Consider the following 24,562-nt stretch of genomic DNA (forward strand, 5'->3'; position numbering starts at 1 on the left):
CGGAGCCCTGCGTCCCCTCCAGCCGAGCCCCAGCGGAGCCCTGCGTCCCCTCCAGCCGAGCCCCAGCGTAGCCCTGCGTCACCTCCAACCAACACCCATAAAGTTCTTGTTGAGACTCTGAGTACTGCGTCACCTCCAGCTGAGACCCATAAGGTTGTTGTTGAGACTCTGAGTACTGCTTCACCTTCTTCTGAGTCCCATCAGAGTCCATCAACACCTCCAGAGGAGACACATAAGATTCCTACTATGCCTCCAAGTGAGACCCATCAGATTCCTGCATCATCTTCATCTGAGACCCATGAGAGTCCGACAGCTCCAGCCATGACCCATGAAAGTCCTGTAAGAACTCCTGCCGAGACCCATCAGAGTCCATCATCAACACCCTCAACCCATCAGAGTTCTGTATCACCTACAGTGGTACATCAGAGTTATGAGGGGACCTATCAGAGTTCTGCAACCTTTCCAGGAGGGATCGATCAATTCTTACCAGAAGAGGCTGAAGTCTCTGGTGAATTTTCTGTAAAGACGGCAGAAAGTCCTTCCTCCTCTACAGAGGAGCCCCTTAAGAATCATGTAGTAGAGAACTCGAGCATTGTTCCAATTCATCTTCCACTCACCCTGTGTCAGAGCCCTTCAGTACCTCAGCAGGAGGCCCATTGGAGTGCTGCAGTACCAGCAGATGATTTTCCTCAGACTTCTACTACACTTCCTACACCAATTCTAGAGGACAGCCATCCAAATCTTGGACCATCTCCAGAGCAGAGCCACCAAAGTCCCTCATGCCTTGTACAAGATCCTGATAAAAATGATGCATTGTCTCTAGAAGAGACCCATAAGAGTCTTCTACCATCTCTAAAGAAGACTCAACCCCATAGAAACCTTGTTCCATCAGCAGATGAGCAGGTTACTGGTCAGGTCCAGCAGGCTTCTTCAGTGGAGACCAAAAACAACCAGGGGCCATCTTTAAAAGAGACTTTCTCACCCTCTCTACAGACAACCCATCAAAGTCTGCTGCTTTCTTCTGATCAGCATATTCCTCCAATGTCTCCCCTAAAGTTTCAGCAACCATCTGTGGAGTCTCCTGGTGAGAAATATGAAACTCCTTCTCCAGCTCCAGAAGGCACCAATCAATCTGGTCCACCCCTTAGCCACATGTGTACAAGTCCAAAACCATTACTAAAAGGTTCTGCTCCGTCTCCAGGGGAAACTTGCCAGATTCAAGAACATCCTCTGAAGAACTTGGGTGAAGGTTTGGTTCCATGTCCAGAAGCCGATCTCCAAAGTCTTTTTACATCTCCTAAAAATCTCAAACAAGATCATCCACCATCTCTTGAAAGGACAGAAGACTGTCCTGAATTAAACCTCGTAAACTTCTCAGAAGTGGCAACTTTGTTGCCTAAAGAGATCCATCCAAGTTCTGCTGAACTACCACATCTCCAAGAAAGTAGTGATGGAGATCACCAGGACAGCTTCAGGCCAACACATTGTATGTCGAGCTCAACATTATCTCACCCTGCTTCCATTGACCAACAGTCACCTTGCTCATCACCACACTGTCAGTCAGAATACCAGGAAAGTGCCCTGCCACACCAACTTGAACCTGAAAGGTCTCCTCAATGTCAGGCTAGACCAACAGGATTTGAATTTGGGCCAGTGTCCTCTTGTCCTAGTCCAACCAAAAGTTACCCCGTAAAGGTTCTTCAGAGTTCTTCTAAGCTCAGTTTGAACTGTCCTTCTTCTGAACCAGACTTCACAGAGGACCAACTGGGTACTCAATCTCTGCAGGAACATCTGGTTAACAACCCCCAGCCACAGAGTTTGAGTACATCAGGGCTGAGTCCTACCAGGTTTCAACAAGGATACCATCTGGAACCCGAGGCACCGCTACAAAGACCATGCAGTCCAATAAGCATCATGAACTCCCAGCCCAACCATACATTGGAAACTAATACATCTTGCCCACAAACTCCCAGAACACTGGACCACACAATCACTGGCTCAGACCTTCCACAGATTCTCTGTAGTCTGAACCCTAAATCACCACAGATATCTGGTACATCTACCAAGATGGCACTTGGATCCTATTCAGCTCCTTGTAGCCCTCACCCTCTCCTGGGGAAACCTAGACCCCACAGCTCTTCACAACCTGCAAGTCCAGCGCACTACAAGATGGTCAGGCAAAGTATTGACTCTGGTGGACTGAATCTGGAAGGTATAGAGTTCACCCATGACTCCTCTACAGTGCAATCTGCTGAGAACTACCAGCCTCACATCCCTGCCCTACAGATGCCAGAAAGCCTTGATAACAGTAGCACTTCTCTTGAACACAGTAGCCTAACTTGCTCACCTTGTGTCCAGGACACAAAGGTAGACCAGAGTCCTTACAAAAGTCTGTCACCATGCACAAGTGATGGTTCCAAACAAGCTGAGCCAGTGCCTACAATGCCTACAAACCCTGCCTTCTGTCTCAAAGTCTTGCCAATAGAGACTCACCACACACCACAGTCAGCTGGTCTCATACCAGCGAGGTCCACAACACAACAAGATGGCCCAGAGTCTCCATCATTAATCGAAGCACAACCGGCTCAACCTGGTGACTCCATTTCTGGTCAGGGTAAGGATATAGAGCTCCACCCGGATAGACTGGTCCATACTGAGGCCCTTATTGACTTTGGTCCCACACAAGTCCACAGCTCTGCAATGACATCTTCTACCCATACTCTGTCAGCTAGCAGTTCTGTTGCCAACAGTCTGACCAGTATTCCCACAAATGGTGTCTCTCCAAGGACTAGTCATGCTGGTCAAGCTAATACTGTTTGTATAGTACAAACATCCGTTAGCCCACTTCAGAGTCCAGCTCTGGATGCGACGGTGCCCCACAGACCCTCGTCCAACCCTGGAACCAGTCCCGACCTTCGTCAAGCTCCCTACAGCCCGAACTCTCTGTCAGATTGGGTCCAGGCTGTTGATCTTTCCATCCAAAGTGCTGCTGTTCCCTCTTACTCTGTTCTGGATGCTGGTGCTGTCCAAACGGCAGAATCCAATGAAGGATCTCAGAGATCTGGTGACCCTGCTCAGCCTACTCAAAGCCTTGCCAGTCCTTCAGGCTCTGTCCACCCACAGGTTAGCCCTCCATCTGAAGTATTGACTTCAACGCTTCAGGCTCCAGTTAGCTTTGTCAGAACGTCACAAGAATGTTCTGTCCTTGGGGCAGTGTGTTCAGAAAGACCTCATGCTGGTCCCAGACCAGGTCCTGTGCAGCTGAAGCCAGGTTCTGACAGGATTACCATTGGTTCATTGTCTCCAGAGTCTGGTTCTGATGTTGGTTCTGATTTTGGTCCTGGTCCTGGACAGCTACTGTTCAATCTTGATCCAGGTAACCATGTTCAGCCAGTAGCTTGCTCTGAACCTGATCTTGATTGTGGTGGTTCTGGTGTGAACTTTAGCCTTATCCCTGAACGGCCTAGTTCTGGACATGGTTGTGGACCTGCTGGAGGTGAGTATCATGGAGAGTCCAGCTCTGATGGGACATCAGACTGTTTTCTAAACTGGTGTTGTTCCTGCAGCAGAGCAGAGGATTGCTGAGGAAGAGCAAGGAGAAGCGGCAATGGAGAGTCCAGAAGATGAGGACGATTCTGCTGAAATGACTGAGGCACAAGGAGATGATGAGAGTAGCCCAACACTGGGTCCGGTCTGTCCTTCAGGTGAGAACCGAAGTTGTGCTGATACCATCTATCTCCAGCGGACAAGACTGGTTTACACTGGTTCCAATGGTCCAGATCAGTTCCTATGGTCAAATTTGGGTTGTGCTGTCTCACCTACATTGTTTCTGGGTTCTGACGGGTCGGTCAAGGGTTGAGTTCTAATTGGTTCTGGTTCTTGTTTCTGTAGGCTCCTCCTTTCCATCAGTCTCCCTGTCCTCCTGTTCTCGCTCTCAGGACACAGCCCCGAGAGGAGACCATCCTCCATTGGCTGAGAGGAGGAATATGGAGGAAGAGTACAGCCAATCACAGAGCCTGAATAAACTAGTTGCCATGGCAACAGAGTCAACCAAAGATGGACAACAATCCCACTGCGAGCCTTCAGAGAAGCAGGAGATAGGGACGGCAGAGAGACACCAGCCAATCAGAGATGAGGAGGCGGGACCAGATGAGGAGGAGACCTCAGATGGCCCCATTCTAGATCTGGACCAATCCTTGGACATGGAAGTGATGGAGCTGATGACCTCAGCCACACCTCCCACCTCCCGCAGAGGAAAGTGGCGGAGCCTAAGGCCCCTCCCTTCCTGGTCCCACCCCTCAGACGACCTGTCCATCCGTCTTCGGCAGTCTCCGTTTTCCACAGAGGCGTCTCCCGAGACCTCACCTGCCCGGACCCCGGTCACTCCTCCACCTCTGACTCCACCAACTCCTCCATCCTCCATAGAGACTTCGCCCCCTTCCCAGGTAAGACTCCGGCAGGGCTACTAACATCTCTTGCAGTCTCCACTGGCTGATCTCACTTCATGTCCCTAGGCTCCACCCACTGCCGTGTTCCTACTGACCCCAAAGATTGGCATGGGAAAGCCCGCCATCTCCAAGAGGAAGTTCTCCCCCGGCAGAGCGCGGTCCCGGCAGGTACCACAGGTCCGATCCGATCAGCAGCCTCGCTCAGAAGCATCAGAGCCTCTGGTTGGAGACCCAGAGCCTCGCCTGGTGGGCCGGAGCATCCTGCCTGTCAGGCTTCTCGCCTGTCGGGCCGGATCCTCCTCCCCGGCGGGCCGGAGCCTCCGATCTGGTGCATGCTGCTTCTTTGTGGCTGCAGCCATTTAGCATGTCGCTATTTAAACTTTCTGAATGTTTGAGCAGAGCTGCATGCGGTTGTCATGGTAACATCTCACATCTTGACTAGGCTGTTTTTTATTTGTGGCTGTTGCATTTATGTTGCTGCATTTTGTCCCCCTCCACTCTTCCTCTCACTCTTGCCCTCCTACCTGGCCCCTCTGCATGACTCAGGGTTCGTGGTGCAGCAGCCGCAGGGCGCCGAGCCCTCCCTCATCCTCCCAGGATTCCACGGGGGAGGGAGGTTGGAGCCCTAAGCCCCGCCCACCTGACTCTCCTCTGTGGAGCATGAAAGTGGTAAATAAGCGTACCCAGACATGATGGCTTCAAGTTGTCAGGCATTTGGTTCCAGCAGCAGCAGCAGTTAGCCTGAGGCTGAAAGTGAGGATTTAAATTGTTCTTTGGATTTAAATGTAACCAATCAGAAGCTTGCTGCTCCAGCTGAGCCCGCCTCCAGCCGTACATGGCAATTCTTCTGGTCCAGCTGCTTTCTGGTTCTGGTACTGGTTCTGCTTCAGAACCCAACATTCGGCTTTGCTAGAACAAACGGCCTGAAAACCTGAGATGTTCAGAACCTGCTGGTTCTCTTAAATCAGGACTGTAAACCAGCTTCACTCTGGTCTTATTACTTTATCATCTTTGTCTTGGATTTAAATTTTGGGACTTTAAATATTTCCTTTTTATGTGAGTTTAAATGGGTCTGGATCCGGTTAGCTACCCAGTTCCAGGGGCCTCGTGCATAAACGAGTGCGCAGTTTTATGTATGGAGGCCACTAGGCGTACGAACAAATGTAGAAAAGTGCGGCACACAAAAAAATCTGGATGTATAAAGCCTGCGCACCTTTCCTTTATAAATCCCAATTTAGGAGAAACAGAACAGCTGCTGCTCTGCCTGTCGCCTCCATGAATACATCTTAATGTAAATTAGTATAAATACCAGGAAGTCTGCCGCCAGGTGAAGTAGTAACCATGGCAACGTCCCGTTTGTGCCTGATTAGTATTTGTAATATTTATACTACTCCATGCACAAATAAATAAAATATTGTATATTTTATTTAGAAGGTGTTTTCAGATCACATAAGATCAGTCACCTCACAAAAATAAAAATAATACATTTTAAAGAAAGGAAAAATCCAAATAAAAGAATAAACTAAAGCTGTCCAGGTCGGACCTGCTGCAGCAGCAGAGCGTCCAGCCGGATTACAGACCAGAGAGGCTCTGAGTGGGAATCTGGACGTTTGTCCTGCAGACAGGAATCAGCAGCAGGAGCTTCATGTACAGAGATGCTTTCTGTCCATAAGGCAGCTGGACCGGTACCGGTACCGCAGCTGGACCGGTACCGGTACCGCAGCTGGACCGGTACCGGTACCGCAGCTGGACCGGTACCGCAGCTGGACCGGTACCGGTACCGCTGGGCTCTGCTCAGATCCAGGATGATCAGTCTGGATGGATCTAAAGCTGATCAACCATCAGATCCATCTGATCWGTGATCAATCCTCCATCAGAGCTCCTCAGGTAGCAGCTCACCTGGACCAGCTGCTGCTGGACCTGATCGTCTCCTGATCAGAACCAAACCTGGTGGGTCCATCTGCTGACCAGCTGTTTTCTCTCCAGTCAGAATGAAATGAGTTTCATCTTCATGGTTTCACCATCCTGGAGTTCATCTGACCTCATTTGTCTGAGGATAAATGAGGTTCAGTTTCATTGTTGGTTTAAAGAATTAAATATTAAAATCATAAAAATCATCAGGTTTGATTCTTGGTCTAAATAACTGAATGTCGTCAGATTTCAGTGGATTTATGTGAGTTTTGACGCTTTGTAGTTTATTAATGTCCATATAAAACGTTTGTGTGGCTGCAGCACATTTTCACGGCAAGGAAAAAGTGTTCATATATTTATGCAATCTTTGACGCAAAGTAAATTTTTATATATGCCGACTTGTGTATAACATATGGCGCCGCACATTTTTTATGCGTACGCCGCTTTAGACATGAGGCCCCAGGTCACTGGTTACGACTGAGTCAGTGGCGCCCTCTGCTGACCTGACTCAAGGAGTGGAAGGGTTAGGGGAGCTGCTCTCACTAGGGTTTCCATGGTAAGATGCCTGTTAGTTTAACCCCCTCCCATCCCCATCCTCCTCAGAGTCGGGGTTCAGGATTTCCAGGCAGGAAGCGGTCCAGAGGTGGAGCTGCTGGTGGAGGAAGAGGTGGAAGAGGCAGGAGTCGGCTGAAGGTTCAGGATACCCTCACTGTGCTCCCTGGGGTAAGAGCATGCTGGCTGATGGAGTTGCCATGGTAACAGGAAGCTGACCTCTCCCCTGCTGTGTGTCTGCTAGGGAAGTTACGTGGAGATGTTTCAGGCGAAGGAGGAAGAGGAGAACTCCATGCACAACACGGTGGTGATGTTCTCCACCTCGGACCATTTCACTCTCAAACAGGTACTCGGGTGTCCCCGGTTGTCCACGGGCGCCTCCTGGTGCCCTGGTGTCCTAGCATTTCTCCGTCTGTCTCTGCAGGACATGTGCGTGGTGTGTGGCAGCTTCGGTCGAGGCTCAGAGGGCCGTCTGCTGCCCTGCTCCCAGTGCGGCCAGTGTTACCATCCCTACTGCGTCGGCGTCAAGGTGCGTTCCTGGCCCGCTTACACCTCTGCTGCAGTCTGGTTCCGATCCACTCATTACTTTGCAATCTGATTACAGATCACCCGGGTGGTGCTGACCAAAGGCTGGCGCTGCCTGGAGTGCACGGTATGTGAAGCGTGTGGCGACGCCTGCGACCCCGCCCGCCTGCTGCTCTGTGACGACTGTGACATCAGCTACCACACCTACTGCCTGGACCCGCCCCTCCTCACTGTGCCCAAGGGCTCCTGGAAGTGCAAGTGGTGGGTGGAGGCATTGGAGACCGGGGGTCAGAGGGCATGTCTGACGGCCCCTCCTCTGTCTGCAGGTGTGTGTGGTGTGTGCTGTGTGGCTCCACCTCGCCGGGGCTGCGCTGTGATTGGCTGAACAACTACAGCCTGTGTGGGCCGTGTGGCAGCCTCAGCCAGTGTCCCGTCTGCCAGCGGCGCTATGCACAGGACGATCTGGTGCTGCAGTGCCAGCAGTGCGACAGGTAGGGCCCGTCTCAACCTGGGGGAGGGGGGTCTCGCCTCAGGGTTGTCTCACCTGTGGTGTGTCTGCAGGTGGGTCCACGGCGTCTGTCAGGGTTTGGCCTCGGAAGAAGAGGTGGCGCTCGCTGCTGATGAAGGCTTTGACTGCTCTCTGTGCCGCGCCTCCTCAGGTCTGCATGGCCTTCATTATGAAATTCCCCCAGAGAGCAGGGTAAACACTGACCCATTTGTCTGTTGCAGGGAGGGTGGAGCCTCTGGGTTCCTTCATGGCTCAGATGGTGTCCAGAACCAGAGAAGTGGGTCAGTATTGGTTCTGTTGCTCTAACCTTCCGGTCTCCCTGCAGCCTGATCACGTGACTCTGTTTCCAGACGTGAAGACGTATACTCAGGATGGCATCTGCCTAACCGAGTCCGGTCTGACTCACCTGCAGGCCCTAGTCCAACCTCTCGCATCACCGCGCAAGTGTCGCAGGTAAAGCCCTTATCCTCCCCCCAGGTAGCCTGAGTTGGGGAGTCAGACCAATGACTCTGTTCTGTCTTCAGGTGTAAACCCAAGTTGAAGCTGAAGATCATCAACCAGAACATTGTCTCCGTCCTGCAGACGCCACCGGACCCAGAGACCCTCATTGAGCCGGACCAGAACCGAGGTAACTCCTTATGGGAAGGCCCAGGAGTCCATCAGAACCAGGTGTCCTTAAAACCTGGCCGTCACATTACAGCTTTGTCTGCAGGTGACTTGGACTGTGACATGAAATCTGACTCCAGTCCCGAGCGGGACGCCGCTCACCTGGATGATGTCACCAAGGAGACGGATGTCACAGATGACAACAAGAAGAGGAAGAGGAAACCTTATAGGCCAGGTGGGATGAAGGCTGAAACTCACTCATCTCCTCTTCATCATCCTTCCGCCCTTAACATCCCGTCTCCCCCTTGGTAGGGTACCCTGGCCAAAAGACATGCATTGTTGACCCAAATTTGAGAAATTCTAGCGGCTTTACCATGGCCTAGCGGTCAGATGCCCAGGTCATCAGAAAGATTTAACCCTTAGTGACCCAAATGCACCTGCTTCATATTTTTCATTGTTTGAGACTTTTAGTGCGCATCGTATGCCAACTGTCCCACGTGCCTAAAACGGACATCTCGTGGAGTGCTGGGCAGTTGTGAAAAGTTTTTGGACTTGAGGCATAAATCATCCCAAATATTGGGGAAGAACCAAGAGTGACCCTAACGTACCAGGATCACCCACTTGAACTCTATCTGAACCCAAAGCCCCTCACGATGCCCAGGCACCAAGTTGCCACAACCCATACTCCTCCAGAGGTTCGTGCCTCTGATAGGGCAGAGTCATATTGTGTAGGCTTTTGCCCTACCAGAGTGTAGAAGACTGCTATTTCTCAGTGTGGGTACTCATGATGGGAGGAGGCTCCCTGGTGGTATTTTAGACAAGGTTTCTTAGACACATTCTTCTTGACAACCCTGGGATATATAGGCCACACTGGATGTTATCTAAATGGCCAGGAGCCATACATTGGATGCCGATACCTAATCCCATGCCTACACTGCCCTGATTCCAATGCACTAGGTTGTTTCTCTACAACCTTTCTATCTGGTACCTTGTGCATTTTTGTACTTGTAGGCAATGTTCCCCCTAAGCTGCGCGCCTGCGCAATCGCGCTCTGCTCGCACAGTCTCAGCGCACAAGAAAATCTATGCAGCGCATAAAATAAAATCCACCATAAACGTATTAATTAATATCTAATATTAGACCGAATCTAATGTATTATATTAGACCAATAATGTCTTATTCCGTACCATTTTTCAATGTAACGCAGTGAGTGACAGATGTTCCGCCAATGATACGATACGGTTTAATTATGCTATGCAACCAATCATAGCGTTGATAGCTCTATGTGTCCTGCCCATACGCGCCGTGCAGGTTAGCTTGCTAACAGTGCGGCGGAGTTAAGAAACGCAACTCCTTATCATGGCGAAACGAACGGGCAGCGACACATCCGCTCACCAAGACGAAATGCGGTTCTTTTAGGATGGAATGGCTGTCTGAGTATGTGCCATTCCATTCAAAGCAGGACTCTTATACTCTCATAACACACATAACATCCTACACATCTCATGAACACCAACAAGAATTTTGTCTTTCATTTTAAGTGGGCCAAATCGCTTATATTAAAAGTAAACTAATTAAACAAAAATTGCTGCTGTGATTTGATTCTTTTAATAAGCCATGTAACTTGCTATGATTTTGAACGGGTGTGATGTGTGTGGTTACAGCGTGCACATCTGATGTTGCTCACAGTGGTCCTCAGTGTGCTCAGGGAGCTTTTGTGTATGTCCAAACACATGAAAAATTGGAGGGAACATTGCTTGTAGGGTAAATCATAGGTCCATCTGATGGAGCTCTCCGCTCTGATTCCACTGAAAGTCTTCCCTTTTGCTACCCCACTCGGCTAAGACTGGTGAAGAGATCAGTCAGTAAAAGTCAAGATGATGCTGTCATTCAGTGATTATACAGTCCACTCTTTGTCACATGGCCACATTAAATATAATGACCATGTTAGCTCTCCGGGCCATTTGGGTCTAGGAAGCCACGCATTTGTACGGGAAATCCTAGACAATTGGAAGCTGGGCTCTAACCTCCGGTCTCCCCCTCTCTGATCTCCCGTCTCCCCCAGGAATCGGGGGCTTCATGGTGCGTCAGCGTGGGGGAAAAGCCGGACTCTGCAGGAAGGACTCGTCAGAGATGAACCCGAGTCGAGATCCAGGTGAGTCACCTGAGCCCATGGGTCATTGACAGAATGTGACATCAGAGTCTGATTCTCAGTTTCCTCCCAGGTGTGTTGGAGACTGATGTTTCCATGGAAATGATGTCTGCTGCTGAGCAGGCAATGGAGAAAGTTAAGAAGAGATACAGGAAGAAGAAGACGAAGCTGGAGGAGGCGTTCCCATCGTACCTGCAGGTAATGCTTTCACCTGGCCTCTAGGCTTCGCCAACCCGCTCTCTGCTGATCGACCATCTCCGTCCAGGAGGCTTTCTTTGGCCGGGATCTGCTTGACCGCAGCCGACAGATTGACGGAAGACCGAGGATGGTGACCTCAGGTGCCAGCCAATCAGGATCGGCAGTGAGTGTCCCCAAGACCCCCCCCCTCAGAGCACATGGCCCCGCCTCCTCTGTCCAGCCTCCGGGGACAGTAGCAGCCAGCAGGAAACGGGGAGTGCTGCGTAAGTTTCCATTTCCTGTTTGTATTTAACACGTTCTCCATTTCTGAAGGTTCCGCCTTGTTTCCTGAGCTTCTGCTCATGTTCTCCTTCAGCTGCTGGGATTAAAGGGGTTAAAGATTAGGGGAAAATGTTGGATTAAATGTGTTGTAATTTTGCTATTAACTAAAAAAATTGGTGTTTGTGTTATGGAGCCAGCGCAGTCGGACCGAAAGACATCATTTACCCAGAATGCCTTGCTGCATGACAATATTTTAACATTTATAAAAACGCAACAGCCTTCAGAGTTATTACTGCATTGTTTTTACAACTAAAATAAATGTTTCTTGAATAAAGTCTGTTGTTACAATTGATCATGGATCCCTTAAGGCAGAGGTTCCCAAACTGTGGGGCGCGTCCCCTAGGGGGGCGCCGTCTGGATGAAAAAAAGCAAACAACAACAAAAAAAAATTAACGCTGTATGCGCTGGGTTTTTACCTTAGAACGGCCAAGTCTCTGTTATTCTTCTGTCAGTTTGATACAGTAGGGACTTCCACACTTCCCATATCTGTCCTCTGTCACTTTTATCAGCTGTTAAAACTGTTTAATCCGCTGTTAACATGTGGTAACCTGTTTTTCCGAGCCGCCTTCAAACGCAACATGAGCGCTACGACGCTGGGTTTTCACCTGTGCAGCAGTGAAGGAGACCTGCTGCTGCTGTGACAGGGAGTCAGGGAGTCTCTAAGAATCCCCTCCTCCCCCAACACACGTCGATCAAAAAGAAAGCTATTTGTAATCCATAGGGGGGCCCACAGAATGTTTAGAAACCACTGGGGGGGCCCAGGAGAAAAAGTTTGGGAACCACTGCTTTAAGGTCAGTTAGTGTCTGTGTGAGAGTGCCCTCTGCTGGCTTCAGACTGTAACTGCAGCAGTTTAATCCAGAACGGTTCTGGAATCAGTTTCAGTCTGGGAACATCCATCAAGTCACATGATCAGGTATTGTGTGTGTGTGTGCGTGCGTGTGTGTGTGTGTTGCCATTCAGCCGTGTCCGAGGAAGTGCTGCTGGACCTTTCTGACGTCCTGAAAACAGACCCTCACATCCTGGGGACAGGACGCACAGGTATGGACGCACCACCATCATCCTCACCATCACTGGTGGGTGTGTGTGTGTCTGTGTGAGTGAGTCAGAGACTTTCACATGATACCTGTGTGTGTTTAACTCCAGGTCAGTTCCAGGTGGAGCGCTCTCCGTCTCCCTTTGGTAAGACTGGACCTCCTTTTCCTCCTCCTCTTCCTCCTGCCCAGCTCTGGCGACCCGTCTCTCTAACTCTGTGTGACCTCAGATAGATAGATGAATCATTTCTTCCTCTTCTCCTGCAGATTTACCAGTCTGGTCCTCCTGTCTCGCCCCTTGACTCGTCCCCTGGGTTGTTTCACCTCTCCGTGTGTCTCTGTCTCTTCCAGCCGGCCTGGATGTTGCCTCGGCGACCGACGACCCCCCACTGTCATCGGACACCTCTGGAGGTTACGGGCGTTGCCAGAGGATGGAGCGGGAGGAGCCTCTGGACGCCATTTTGAGCCCTGAACTGGACCAGATGGTAACAGACGGTAAGCGTAGCAGAGTGACAGCAGACAGACATCACAATGAAACAATCTGACAACTTCCTGTTCCTGTTGCAGGAGGGATCCTGAGCAGACTCTACAAGATCCCAGGTAAGACTGGGAGAACCTGCTCACCTGTCAGGACATTGCCACGGTCCCATGATGACCTATACACCTGTGTGTATGCAGAACTGGAGGGGAAAGATGTGGAGGAGGTCTTCACCGCCGTTCTGAGTCCAAACAGCAGCAGGCAGCCAGAGCCCAGCAAGACCCACGGCTCAGGTACGCCTTCTCCCACACACAACTATGGAATCCCACAGGTGACCTTCCTGGTGACCTTAGAGGTGTTCTCTGTCAGCAGCGTGTTCTCGGCTTCCGGTGTTGAATGGCCTGGTGGCCGCCGTTCCTCCCCTCCCTGATGCTCCCAGCGGCGGCAGCCGTCTGCTTGGCTTCAGCTTGCCTTCTGAGGGCCCCGCCCCCTCCTCGGCCTCAGCCAATCGGCCGTCAGCTGTAGAAGGGGAGCAGGATGTGATGTCGACAGCTCAGAGAGGGACGCTGAAGTGGGAGAAGGAGGAGAGTCTGGGAGAGCTGGCGACCGTTGCTCCAGTTCTTTACTGCAACACCAACTTCCCTCAGCTGAAGCAGCAGTACCCCGGTACACACAGACACACACACTCACTCAACCCAGTGTTCCCAGGTAGTGCTCAGGTATCACAGTGAGGGTTTGTTCCCAGATTGGTCCACTAGAGTGAAGCAGATCACCAAGCTGTGGAGGAAGGCCAGCTCCCAGGACAGAGCGCCCTTCGTGGTGAGTTTCTGCTCCTCCTGTTCCTGACGGGTCCAGAGGAAACTGTTTCACGCCCGATTGTGGTTCTGCAGCAAAAAGCTCGGGACAACCGGGCGGCCCAGCGCATCAACAAGGTGCAGCTGTCCAATGAGTCACTGCAGCGCCTGCAGCCGCTGCCGCCGCCACCCCCCCAGGGGGTCTATGACCCCATCGCCATGGAGACGGAGGCTGGCTGCAGAGACCCGCTGAGGCCCAGGGAATCAGAGCAGGAGCAGGAGTGGAAGTTGAGACAGGTGAGCATTGTGTTCTTCTCTGATTGGTGGGCGGAGCTTGCTGAGCGGGAAGTCTCATTGGTTGCTCTTCTACTCAGATGATGCGACAGAAGAGCAAGCAGCTGGCCAAGATGGAGGCAACCCAGAAGTTGGAGCAGGTGAAGAACGAGCAGCGGCAGCAGCAGCTCCGCCAGTCGGGACGCCTTTCCCCAGAAGGCTCGGCCCACCAGCAGGTCGCCGGGGGCAACGCCACGCACAGCAGGCAGAACCTCCCGCAGGACGTGGGGACACCGGACGATGTCTTTCTCAGACCTCAAGTCCCCGCTCCCTCTGGGTTCTCTTCACTCCCTCACTCCCCTTTGGCCTCCTCCCCCCTCCACCAGCCACCGTCTTCCCCCCAGATGTTCTCCCCCCCCTCCTCTCGCCCCTCCTCACCCTGGGACCCATATGGTAAAGTAGCAGGTCCCTGTCATCCTCAGCAGCAGCGCCTCGGCTTCCTCAGCATCTCCCCCGCTCACGATGGCTCTCCTGCACTGTCCCCCGACCTGTCTGCCTCCGGTAGGTCCTCCCCCCTGTGTCCTCGTCTTTGCTCCCCTCAGCCCTCCCCCCGTTGTCTCCTAATATCCTCTGTCCTCCTTGCAGGTTTGCCACCAAGTCGGGCCGGCATGGTGATCCCCTCCTCCGGCTCCCCCCCTGACCCATCTCTCAGACCCGTCCGGGCGGGGGACTCCAGCCAGAGGACAAGCCTGACGGTGCAGGGTGGTGTGTTTAAAGCCCCAATGCCCCCCCACCAGGAAGCACCAGGAAGGAGAGACCTGGGGTTCCCCAATAGCCCAGTGTCAGGTCTGGGCTCCCCCCACCGCAGCCCTTACGCCCCGGGGACACCCCAGCTTGGGGAAGCCCCAGGTTCACGGCCCTCCCCTGACCCCTTCAGAGACCCTCAGACCCCCGGTACACCACACCCTCACTCTGACTGCGGCTACCTTGCCATGCCCACAGCACTGAGAGCGGACCCGGTCAGTCAGCCGTCGCCGTCCAGCCTGGACTCCTATCCCTCCAATCCGGGAAATCCCCGCTCCTCGGAACGGTTCCCACGGTCCCCGGGGTCTCAGCGAAGCATCGATTTGTTCCCCCAGTCTGTGGGGACGCCTCGCCCCCTTCCTGAGTCATACCTGCAGCAGCCCTCTGCCCCCCAGGCTCAGAAGACCCTGGCAGAGAGCCTCAATGCCCTGCCTGCAGCGTCAGCTTCCTCCTCTCTGGGTCCTGGACTGATGGTGGAGAGGGGGGCCTTCAGCCCTGCAGCCCCCAAGGTAACAACCTCTCTAGCTTCTTCGTGCAGATACATCTCTGTGTCTGGGAAACCAAATCTAAATCAGTGTTCTGGTCTTTCTGGATGTGACGTGCTGATCTATCACCTTCAGACCTCAGGCAGCAAAAACACAAAATTCATAAAGATGTTTTTTAGGTTTTATCTCTGGAAAGCAGCTGAGATGTGAACCAATCCTTCCTTACACCAGCAGGAGAAAACTAGGGTCACATAAGGGTGTCCACCTCTACCTAAAGATGCTAACCACATCCCACAAACAGGAAGGGGTTCAACTTAGGCTTTTAGCACTTACCTGCTAGGTGTGTTGGATCACAGTGTGGTCACGATCACACCGTGATCCCTAACTCTAACTGCTTTAGAGGTTGTGTGGAACCGTACCAAGACCATGTGGAATAGGGGGTCTCGGTTCAGTCGTTTTAGTTTGCAAGCTAGCTTGATTTCTGGTTTGGTTCACAAACAACCCAGACCAGAGAGAGGACCGGACACCTCGGGTATGAAACCCCCTGTGTGGCAATGGTGACTACAGTCGAAGGTGTTTGATTCCCTCTCTGTGTTGTCCTTGGCAAGACCTTTCACCTGCCATGCCTGTTGAAGGTGGTTAGAGGGCCCAACAGGTGCCGTGGGTACATGGCAGCCTCACCTCTGCCAGAATACCCCTGGGCAGATGTGGCTACTATCCAATAGCTCATCACCATTAGTTTATGAATGACTAGATGTAGTGTGAAGCGCTTCGGAGTTCTCTGAATGGTAAATAGTACTTGTATTGTGCTTTATCAATTCAAATCTTTTGCCTCTGCCTCCGTTTCACTGTGAACTTGAATCTTAAACTCTATTCCTTGAGAACTGGAGTCCTGCAACCTCTGGACATGTCTGTGTCCCAACACACCTGAGTGGCCGAATCACCTGTGTGTTCAGTCAGGTTCTCTGGAGTTCTACTGATGACCTGATTACGGGGCTGAAGTGAGTTGGAGCAGAGACATGTCTAAAAGCTGCAGGCCCTTGAGGCCTGGAGTTGAAGACCTAAGGGGTCGCTGCATACTGTAAATGTCCAACAAGAATCCAAAAGTTCTGTCCTGCTGTAGGTGGTTGTTTTCTGGACCAAAGATCTTCTTGGTTTTCTGTTGCTAGTTGGAGATAAAACGGACCCAGGGAACCTTCATATTTCCTCATTGCCTCTTCTCCATACAGCTTCAACAGTCTTCAGGCAGCAGACAAGAGTTGTTGCCCAGAACCTGCAGCAGCCAGACCCCAAAGCACCCTGTGACACCTGAGAAGGGAGTCGTCCATGCAACGAGTCAGGATGCTCTGGTGAAGGGTCTCATAACGACCGGCATGTCACCGATGGAGAAGTCAGAAACCGGTGACCTGTCCTCTCTTAATGGAGGGAGGAGCATGCTGCCTCAGCTTGGAGACTCTGAGGAGAAACTACAACAGGTGGGATCAACAGGATCTTTGTCATTTTCGTAATCTTTGGATTTCTGATGTTTCTCTGGTTGTTCCATGCAGCGCCTATGGCTCCGGCAGCATATCCTCCGGCACCAGCACCAAAAGATTGCCTTACGCCAGGAGAAAGGTTTGCTGGAACCCACCTCAGGACCTGCTGGTTCTAGCGGCACTCTTCACAACTGGTCTGCTGAGGACTCTTCCAGCGCCCCTCCTCCAGACCCATTTGAACGTCCTCCACCGCCGTACCCTGGTACAGTGAGACCTCTGACTCCTGGGTTTACGGGAGGTCTTCCAGGCGAGGAGATGAGTGGCTTTACTCCCGGCGAGGCTTCCCTCCCCAGACAGAACCTCCTGAGAGGACCAGCTGTCAGGTAGAAACAGTGAGAACCAGACCTGCAACTGTCAGATCTGTTCCCGTCACAGTTGGTGTCCCTCTTTCCAGGTTTGGTGTTCCTCATGGAGTTGCAGCAGCCCTACAGGACCCTTCAGCGCGTCCATCCCTTGGTCCTGCTGTGGGGCTCGGCTCCATGGAGGGGAACCTGGTCCAAATGAGGAGGCCTGTGCCAGCAGAGTTCACCAGCATTCGGTCATTGACGCCCCACAACTCAGCAGCACACATGGTTCCAGGTCTGAACTGCCGACTGAATAGGGCCCTGTTCAAGTCCTGAAAGCGTTAAGCTTATGTCTCCTAACGTTGGACTCCACAGGTGTTCCCCAACTCATCGTCCAGCGGCCTGCTCCTCCTCAGCAGCACGGCGTCATGCCCTACATCGAGCTCCGACGCCGCCCCCCAGAGAACTGTCTGAGGCTGCCCTTTCCCCCACCGATGCCTTCAGAGCTACAGGAAGCCACGCCCACCAGAGACCCCACCCAGTCCACTGCGCCACGGCCGGGTCCAGTCAAGATGGGGGAGGCAGGGCTGGGGCAGCAACACCTGGGTTCTGCTCTCCCAGGATCTGAGGGGATTGAGGAGCACTTAGAGGGAGAGGACTCTGCTGTAAAGGATCTGGAGGACGTGGAGGTCAAGGACCTGGTGGACCTGAATCTGAATCTGGACCCAGAGGATGGTAGGAAGAAAGACCACAGGCTGCCATAAGTTCCCCAAAACCAGTCTCAAGTCAATATTCACTCTGGTTGGTTCTGCCGCAGGTAAAGAAGACCTGGACCTGGGTTCGAACGATCTGCATCTGGATGACTTCCTGTTGACAGGGAAGTTCGACCTGATTGCCTATGCTGACCCAGAGCTCAATTTGGAAGACAAAAAAGACATGTTCAACGAGGAGCTGGACCTTGGGGAGCCGGTTGAGGACCGGGAGGGGAGCCGACCTGCCAGGAAAACGGAAAGCCCTGCCCACTTTCTGGGACAGGCAAAACAGGAATTGAAGGAATCTCAGAAGACTGAAGGTCACTCCTCAAACAGACCTCAAGGACCTCACTCTGCTCTTCTAATCAAGGTAGGCCATTGATTGCTTTATCATGCTGAACCAATGCCAGAGCTGATAAATGATTTCTATCTTCAACTCTCCGCAGGAGAAGCTGGAGGACTCTGGTCTGGTTTCCTGTCCAGTCCCAGCCCAGGCTTTGTCCTCTGTCCACCCTCTAATAACGCCAGGTAAACCCAGTGACCACCCCTCCCTCTTCATCTTTTGAAGCATATGTCTGATGTGTATCTCCTCTGTCCCCAGGGGACTCATCTGTCTTCCACCAGAGACCATTTGGATCCGCACCAATCCCCCAACCGGTTCCTTCTGGTCCTGCTCCTCAGGGAACCCCCACCATGCCTCAGGCTCAATCAACTCAACCTCCTCAGCCTCAACTTCTTTTAAACCCCCAGAACCATCCTCCTCATCCAGGCACTGAAACCCAGAGTATGAGTTCGGTCAGCTTTCCTGAGAACCAGGTCTCCCTCCAGAGCCAGAACAAGTCCAGGCCTCTCCTGCTGGAGGAGCAGCCACTCCTCCTGCAGGAGCTTCTGGACCAGGAGCGGCAGGAGCAGCAGCAGCAGAAACAGATGCAGGCCCTGATCCAACATAAGTCTGGCTCAGAGTCTGGAATCTCTGACATGGGTAAGATCAAAACCACTTCAGACCGTAAAGCTGTGACAGGCCAGAAAATCAGCTCTCTGAGGTCTCCTGCTGATATCCAACCAGAATGAGAAGCAGAATCTGACCAGAAAGCCATTTCGTTCCGTCACATGATTGCTATCTTGACAGTGTTGGGACCCTCAGGAGTCGTGTCTTTAGGCCCTGAGTCTTCATAAATCAGTCTGGTTCTGTGTTTTACAGATTTTGAGTCCATCTCTGACCCAATCATGAAGGCTAAGATGCAGGCTCTGAAAGGTATTAACAGGGTGATGAGTCAGGGACCCCTGGGCCTGACCCCAATGGTCATCAACAGGTACTGAATGATGTCATCTGAACTTTCCAGGGTTTGGGTTTTGTGAACCATGGTTCTGATTGTGTTCTCTGTAATCACAGGTTCCAGCAGAGTCCAGGATCCGAGTTAACTCCTCCCACTCCTCACCTACCAGGACAGGTACGCAGCGACTCAGCAGGTCCAAGCAGTTTCATCCAATCAGTTTGCCCTCTAAACAAATGTTTCTTTCTGTCAGGACGGGAAGTTAACCCCTCAACTAGTGCGCCGCAACCCCCCCAGCTTTGGACCCGGCTTCATCAGTGAGAATCCGAACACAAAGCAGTTGATCTGATCATGTTTTTCTATGTGGTAGATGTAGAGAATTGATGGGCCAGAGTTTTGGAGATCCTGCTGTTCCTGGAGAACTGCAGTGCTCATGTGGACCATGATAGTGGAAAGCTGATCTGACTCAAGGATAGTTTTTGGTTCTGGACCTGTGTGCTAACTACCAGGCCATATTGGAGCCCTGCTGTCACAGCCTGATGTAACCATGGACTGCACACGTTTCCACACGTGTAGTTTCTCCTCAGAGTCTCCAAGCTGAGGCAGCATGCTCCTCCCTCCATTAAGAGAGGACAGGTCATGTGTGACTATGATCACAAACCAACATCATAAAATGTTTCCAGCCTCCAGTCATGGTGACACAACCAGATCAACAGTGATGTATTGCAAATGGGATGCTTGTCCAATCGATGTGTTCCAGGTGCCATTACTGCCCCTAAATCTGGGTCTCATGTTTAGTGTGCGTTTTAAACCCTCTCTTCAATCAGTCACCTATTGCACATGTCGAACTCCAGGCCTGTCCTGGCACCTTTAGATGCATCTCTGATGCCACACAGCTGAATCAGTAAGGAAGTCATTAGCAGGACTGGAGAACTGGAGTCAGTCAAACAATTCAGGTGTTTTGGACAGTGGCCCTCCAGGCCCATTGACTCGCAATCACACGATTTAACACTGATTGGCAGTCAGCTGTTCATTCTCCAAACGCATTTTTTCCAGATGAGTCTCAGAGGCAGCAATACGAGGAGTGGCTAGGTGAGACACAGCAGCTTCTGCAGATGCAGCAGGGCCTCCTAGAGGACCAGATTGCAGCTCACCGTAAGGCCAAGAAGGCTCTGTCAGCGAAGCAGAGAACGGCCAAGAGGGCGGGCCGAGCCTTCGCTGAAGAGGATGCAGCCCAGCTGCAGTACATCAGTGAACAGCAGGGGGCAGTCCAGAAACAGCTGGAGCAGGTAACGTGACTCACCTGGACCACAGACTCTATGGGTGACTTGCTTGGACTCGGTGTGACTCTTTGTGTAACTTCTTGTTCAGATCCGGAAGCAGCAGAAGGACCACACTGAACTGATTGAAGACTACAGGACCAAACAACCTCAGAGGATGTTGCAGATGCCCCCCCAGATGCCCTTGGGGCAAGTCCTGGTCCCCCCTAAGCCCCGCCTGGGTGGCGCTGCCCCGGGTCACTGTCCAAACGTCCCCTCAGGCTGGACTCCAGGGTCTGGTCCTCCCATAGGTCAGAGGATGCTTCCACAGCTTCCAGCCCACATGCCCCCCAACCTGCCCAACTGCCCCCAGACCCCCCCTCTCATCCAGACGACTCTGCCCATGAAGCCAGTCCTGACTGCCCCTACGCCAGGCTTAACTACCCCCCAGGGCTCCCTAGGGGGCTCCCTAGGGGGCGCCAATGGCGCGCCAGGGGATGGAGCCACCCCTCAGGTACCTAGCCAGAGCAAATCCTGCTGGGAAATATTTTTTAGTTGTAGATTCTATCGAGAGCGGTTCAAAGGATACGTTTGGAGCTTTGTGGCGCCACCTTCTGCCGTTTCCTTCTGCAGGTGAAATTTGATGACAACAACCCTTTCAGCGAAGGTTTCCTGGAGCGTGAAAGGAGGGAGCGCTTGAGAGAGCAGCAGGAGCGGCAGAGGATTCAGCTGATGCAGGAGGTAACGGCATGGCCTGGAAGTGGCGCCAGTGAGTGGAGGTCATGCTGCAACCAAGTCCCTTCCTCTCCTGAAAATATTTGAATAAACTCATCTGAAAGTGCAACCAGAAATGAGGCTGACTGGAGAATCCCTGGACAGGAAGCTCTGTAGTTCTCTTCAAAACGAGTTCAAACCGTAATCATCTATGTTACCGTAGTTGAAATGGAGCGTGCATTAGCGTTAGCGTTAGCTGAGCCTCTCTAACCCTCTTTAGCCTTTTCTTTGCCTCTACGTCAGACGGGTCTCCGCTCCTGAAAGCAGCGCAGTGCGAAGCAGCTGCTGCCTGACGCGCAGTAGAAAGTGTTGGTTTTTCAAAATAAAGTGCCTTTCAATGTTTCACGATACTTAAAGTCATTTCAAACTCTGATTATGATTATTATAAGTGTGTGAATATATTCTACATGTCTCATATGTTCAACATATTGAACTAGCTTTATTGTGAAGGTGTGGCCATTTTTATTTTGCTGTGGCGACTTAGCAGTTAGTTGCATGTCGAGGACCTGACCTTTAATAATAAGGACATTAGGATCTTTCAACACATCTTGAATATGTTGGGTTTCAGTCAGGAGAACCTGAGGACACGAGTTTACTGATCACCTTCGAACTGCAGCCCTTTTTTCCGTTCAGGACTTTGTAATTGGGGTCTGTCTGCATAGCTTTCACTGTTCTAACCCACAAGGTGACTTCTGACCCCAAAACGAACCACCTGGTGCCGTTTCTGTGAACTGTGTTATGTTGGATACAACTTTAGTTCCTGTCTGAGATCTGGGAACAAACTAGAGTTTAGATCTATTCCCAATGCTGATAATTGGACCAAGTCAGATTGAAATTATGTTCTTGATAGTCGAGTTGGGTTGGATTTTTTTTCAGCCCAATTTAATCTCTTGCATCAACCAACCAGAACCGGAGAAGCAGAAGTTCAAAAGTTGTCTTTATATTGTTTAGTTGTCACTTCCTGTTTTCTGTGTTGGTTTCCTCTCAGGTGGAGCGTCAGCACGCTCTGCAGTGGAGTCTGGACCATCAGGACCGCTGCGGGTCCGGAGCAGCCGGGGTTCCTGGGAAACGGGGACCGGTTCCTGGTGGAGGAGCTGGACCGGTCAGCAGCGAGGACCGTCTGTCCCAGGGAGCGTTCTGCAGCACTGAACCTGGACTGGACTTCCTTTCTTCTTCCTCGGCCTCCAGGCATCAGGTCCAGGGCCGTACAGGGGGCGCCAACCTCCACCAGGGCTTCCCAGGAGGCTCCCTGCCCCCCAGGGCCGCCCCCACCGCAGCTCTCCATCCTGATGTTGCCACAGAGCGAGGCAGCCTCCAGTTCAGGCCCAGACTGCTGCATCCAGCGGGGATCAGTCCTCACCTGTTTGGTCACGACTCCTCCTCGTCTTCACCGTTGACCCCACTCCCCCATCCCTCTTCTGGAGGCCTGGCCTCCCTCGCTGATATCATCCCTGACGACAAACCAAAGAACAGGAGATCGAACAGAGCTGAGGAAGGAGTCAGAACTCCTCTGTCGCCACACTCTGACATCACAGCTCCACCCACCCCGGCTGTCTCAGACAAGTCCTGCTCCACACCCACCCACCAACCGGACACTGGCTTCTCTGGCCTGGCTTCACCTGAAAGAGAGAGGCAGCAGAGAGGCGGCAGCGGGGAGGGCCACAGAGGCCCTGTGTCTGGGGGAAGCCTGGAAGTCAAGGTCAGTAACTGCAGTCCTTCTGCTTGTAGAGAAAAGTGGAGTCCTTGGACTCGATAAACCATTTACCTTATGGGTATCACACCTGCAGGAGGAGCTGATGGAGGCGCAGCCCTGCTGGGGGATCCCTGTGAAGGTAGAGGAGGCTGGGGAAGACTGCTTCTCCTCCGCCGCCTCTCACGGGGGAGATGGAGGGAAGGAGCTGCTCCGACACCTTCTGAGGGACAAAACGTCGCCCGTAACCATGACGGCTCCCTCCAGGCCAGCTGCGCACTGCCAGCTGTCCAATGATGGCATGCGATCCGAGGAAGAAGATGAACCAGGTTTCCATGGCAACATGGTAAGTAATCTGTGGCAGGTCAGATGTAACAAGTCCTCAGAATGTTGTGTGTGGTGCTGAGGTTTTTTGCATCCTCCAGGTGCCACTGGTGGACGGTCCAAAGAAAATTAAGCGCAGCAAGAGATTGAGTCGACCCGACAAAGACAGAGCTCCATCCAAGTCCAAAAGGAGGAGGAAGGAGGAGGACGATGAAGAGAAGAGCTCCTCCTCTGACACACTGATGACCCAGCTGAGTCAGGTAGAGCCCCGCCTCCTTCCTGATGCTCCTGACTCGATTAATGCCGTCTACCTGCTGACCTTCTACCGGTCATGTCCTCAGCTGGCAGTGCTGCCACTCATGGAGCCCATCCTGGGTGTAGACCTGAGCCTCTTCCCCCCATACGGCAGCTCCTCTATAGGCAGAGACTCCCTGCTGAGAGGCTCCTTTGGGAACGCCTCTCTGGATGGCGTCTCAGACTTCTACTCCCAAATCATCTACAAGGTACGCTGCAGCGCCCCACACTGACACCACACCGCTCCTGCTCTCCTCTCATTTGCTGCGTCTCCTTCAGAACAACCTCAGTAACCCCCCCACACCTCCGGCATCTCTGCCCCCCACACCTCCACCTGTAAGCAGACAGAAGATGGTGAACGGCTTCGCCACAATGGAGGAGCTGACCAGGAAGGAACTGAGCGAGCAGGAAGGTGAGCTTCAGGTGCTCTATTGGGATGCAAAAGACTTTACCTGCACTGACGACTCCTTGTTCTCACCTCACGGTCAGGCTTGCCACCCCTGAAGCACAAAGAGGATGAGCTTCTCAATCTAAACTCTGCCTCCAAAACAGTAGATGTCCCTGCATCCCTGCCAACGCCGCCCCACAACAACCAGGAGGAGCTCAGGTAAGACCCGCCCCCTTAGGTAAGAGTTCTGCTTGTGCAACACGCTCATGCACTGAGTGGTTTTCTTCTTCATGGGTTTTCCCAGGATCCAGGAGTCGTTGGAGTGCCACAGTCCAGAGGGGTTTGTCCCGTCCTCGTCTCCAGAGAGCGTGGTGGACATGGAGGTCAGCAGGTACCCTGACCTGTCTTTCATCAAGCTGGAGCAGCCCTCGCCCTGCCCATCACCTACATTACCCATCATTCCCTGCACCTGGGGCAAAGGTCAGCTATCTGAAGCTGCTTACCTGAGTTATTGTGTTCCATACCTGTTGACTAGCTCTTCCATCTGTTTTCAGGCTTTTCAGTGAAACAGGAAGTGAAGGCAGAACCACACCTCCAAGTGCAATCCACCTGCTCCAGCACAGACCTGGTTACCATAGCGATCACTCTGAACCCGGCCGCCTCTCAGGTCAGTGTGCAGCAGTGCGAGTGGCCAGTTTGACCAGAGCGGCTCCGTTTAACCCGAGTCCGTTCGCAGAATGTCCCAGGTGTGATGGCGGCGGTGGCGGCGCTCCTCAGGGTCCCCGGCCCCATCAGATACCAGCAGAGCCGAGCGCCGGCGCTAGAGCGGAGCAACCTGGCCCTGCTGGCAGGAGTGCGTGTGCCGATGTTGCAGGTCCGTGTTCCTTCGTGGTTTTAGCCC

General features: G+C 52.5%; 1 protein-coding gene across 13 annotated transcripts in view; it reads left to right on the forward strand.

Annotated features, from left to right (window-relative positions):
* Positions 1-24,562, forward strand: part of kmt2ca (lysine (K)-specific methyltransferase 2Ca) — a 40,330-nt gene that overhangs the window by 9,059 nt on the left and 6,709 nt on the right. For 2 of the 13 annotated variants that reach the window (XM_017303138.1, XM_017303141.1), the window contains exons 14-62: positions 1-3,496; positions 3,567-3,704; positions 3,892-4,445; positions 4,515-4,625; positions 4,995-5,117; positions 6,963-7,082; positions 7,156-7,257; positions 7,336-7,440; positions 7,516-7,697; positions 7,763-7,927; positions 7,998-8,136; positions 8,270-8,397; positions 8,469-8,572; positions 8,645-8,785; positions 10,616-10,705; positions 10,776-10,900; positions 10,968-11,163; positions 12,183-12,260; positions 12,366-12,401; positions 12,605-12,748; positions 12,821-12,853; positions 12,932-13,024; positions 13,101-13,397; positions 13,477-13,550; positions 13,622-13,822; positions 13,900-14,359; positions 14,444-15,111; positions 16,317-16,562; positions 16,635-16,945; positions 17,017-17,201; positions 17,282-17,641; positions 17,724-18,028; positions 18,105-18,186; positions 18,260-18,640; positions 18,860-18,971; positions 19,052-19,109; positions 19,186-19,249; positions 19,989-20,221; positions 20,304-20,705; positions 20,825-20,932; positions 21,954-22,664; positions 22,753-23,001; positions 23,081-23,239; positions 23,321-23,482; positions 23,553-23,685; positions 23,763-23,880; positions 23,966-24,141; positions 24,216-24,328; positions 24,398-24,535. The exon at positions 1-3,496 ends at the window's left edge or, in 1 of these variants, runs on beyond it. In XM_017303138.1, coding sequence (XP_017158627.1) covers positions 1-3,496; positions 3,567-3,704; positions 3,892-4,445; positions 4,515-4,625; positions 4,995-5,117; positions 6,963-7,082; positions 7,156-7,257; positions 7,336-7,440; positions 7,516-7,697; positions 7,763-7,927; positions 7,998-8,136; positions 8,270-8,397; positions 8,469-8,572; positions 8,645-8,785; positions 10,616-10,705; positions 10,776-10,900; positions 10,968-11,163; positions 12,183-12,260; positions 12,366-12,401; positions 12,605-12,748; positions 12,821-12,853; positions 12,932-13,024; positions 13,101-13,397; positions 13,477-13,550; positions 13,622-13,822; positions 13,900-14,359; positions 14,444-15,111; positions 16,317-16,562; positions 16,635-16,945; positions 17,017-17,201; positions 17,282-17,641; positions 17,724-18,028; positions 18,105-18,186; positions 18,260-18,640; positions 18,860-18,971; positions 19,052-19,109; positions 19,186-19,249; positions 19,989-20,221; positions 20,304-20,705; positions 20,825-20,932; positions 21,954-22,664; positions 22,753-23,001; positions 23,081-23,239; positions 23,321-23,482; positions 23,553-23,685; positions 23,763-23,880; positions 23,966-24,141; positions 24,216-24,328; positions 24,398-24,535 — 12,909 coding nt within the window. Of the gene's footprint in view, positions 3,497-3,566; positions 3,705-3,891; positions 4,446-4,514; positions 4,626-4,994; positions 5,118-6,962; positions 7,083-7,155; positions 7,258-7,335; positions 7,441-7,515; positions 7,698-7,762; positions 7,928-7,997; positions 8,137-8,165; positions 8,226-8,269; positions 8,398-8,468; positions 8,573-8,644; positions 8,786-10,615; positions 10,706-10,775; positions 10,901-10,967; positions 11,164-12,182; positions 12,261-12,365; positions 12,402-12,604; positions 12,749-12,820; positions 12,854-12,931; positions 13,025-13,100; positions 13,398-13,476; positions 13,551-13,621; positions 13,823-13,899; positions 14,360-14,443; positions 15,112-16,316; positions 16,563-16,634; positions 16,946-17,016; positions 17,202-17,281; positions 17,642-17,723; positions 18,029-18,104; positions 18,187-18,259; positions 18,641-18,859; positions 18,972-19,051; positions 19,110-19,185; positions 19,250-19,988; positions 20,222-20,303; positions 20,706-20,824; positions 20,933-21,953; positions 22,665-22,752; positions 23,002-23,080; positions 23,240-23,320; positions 23,483-23,552; positions 23,686-23,762; positions 23,881-23,965; positions 24,142-24,215; positions 24,329-24,397; positions 24,536-24,562 lie in introns of all 13 variants that reach the window. The other 11 variants (XM_017303143.1, XM_008402214.2, XM_008402218.2 and 8 more) reach the window with 11 other exon arrangements.

Source organism: Poecilia reticulata, unplaced genomic scaffold, assembly GCF_000633615.1.
Source record: "Poecilia reticulata strain Guanapo unplaced genomic scaffold, Guppy_female_1.0+MT scaffold_190, whole genome shotgun sequence".
Lineage (NCBI taxonomy): Eukaryota > Metazoa > Chordata > Actinopteri > Cyprinodontiformes > Poeciliidae > Poecilia > Poecilia reticulata.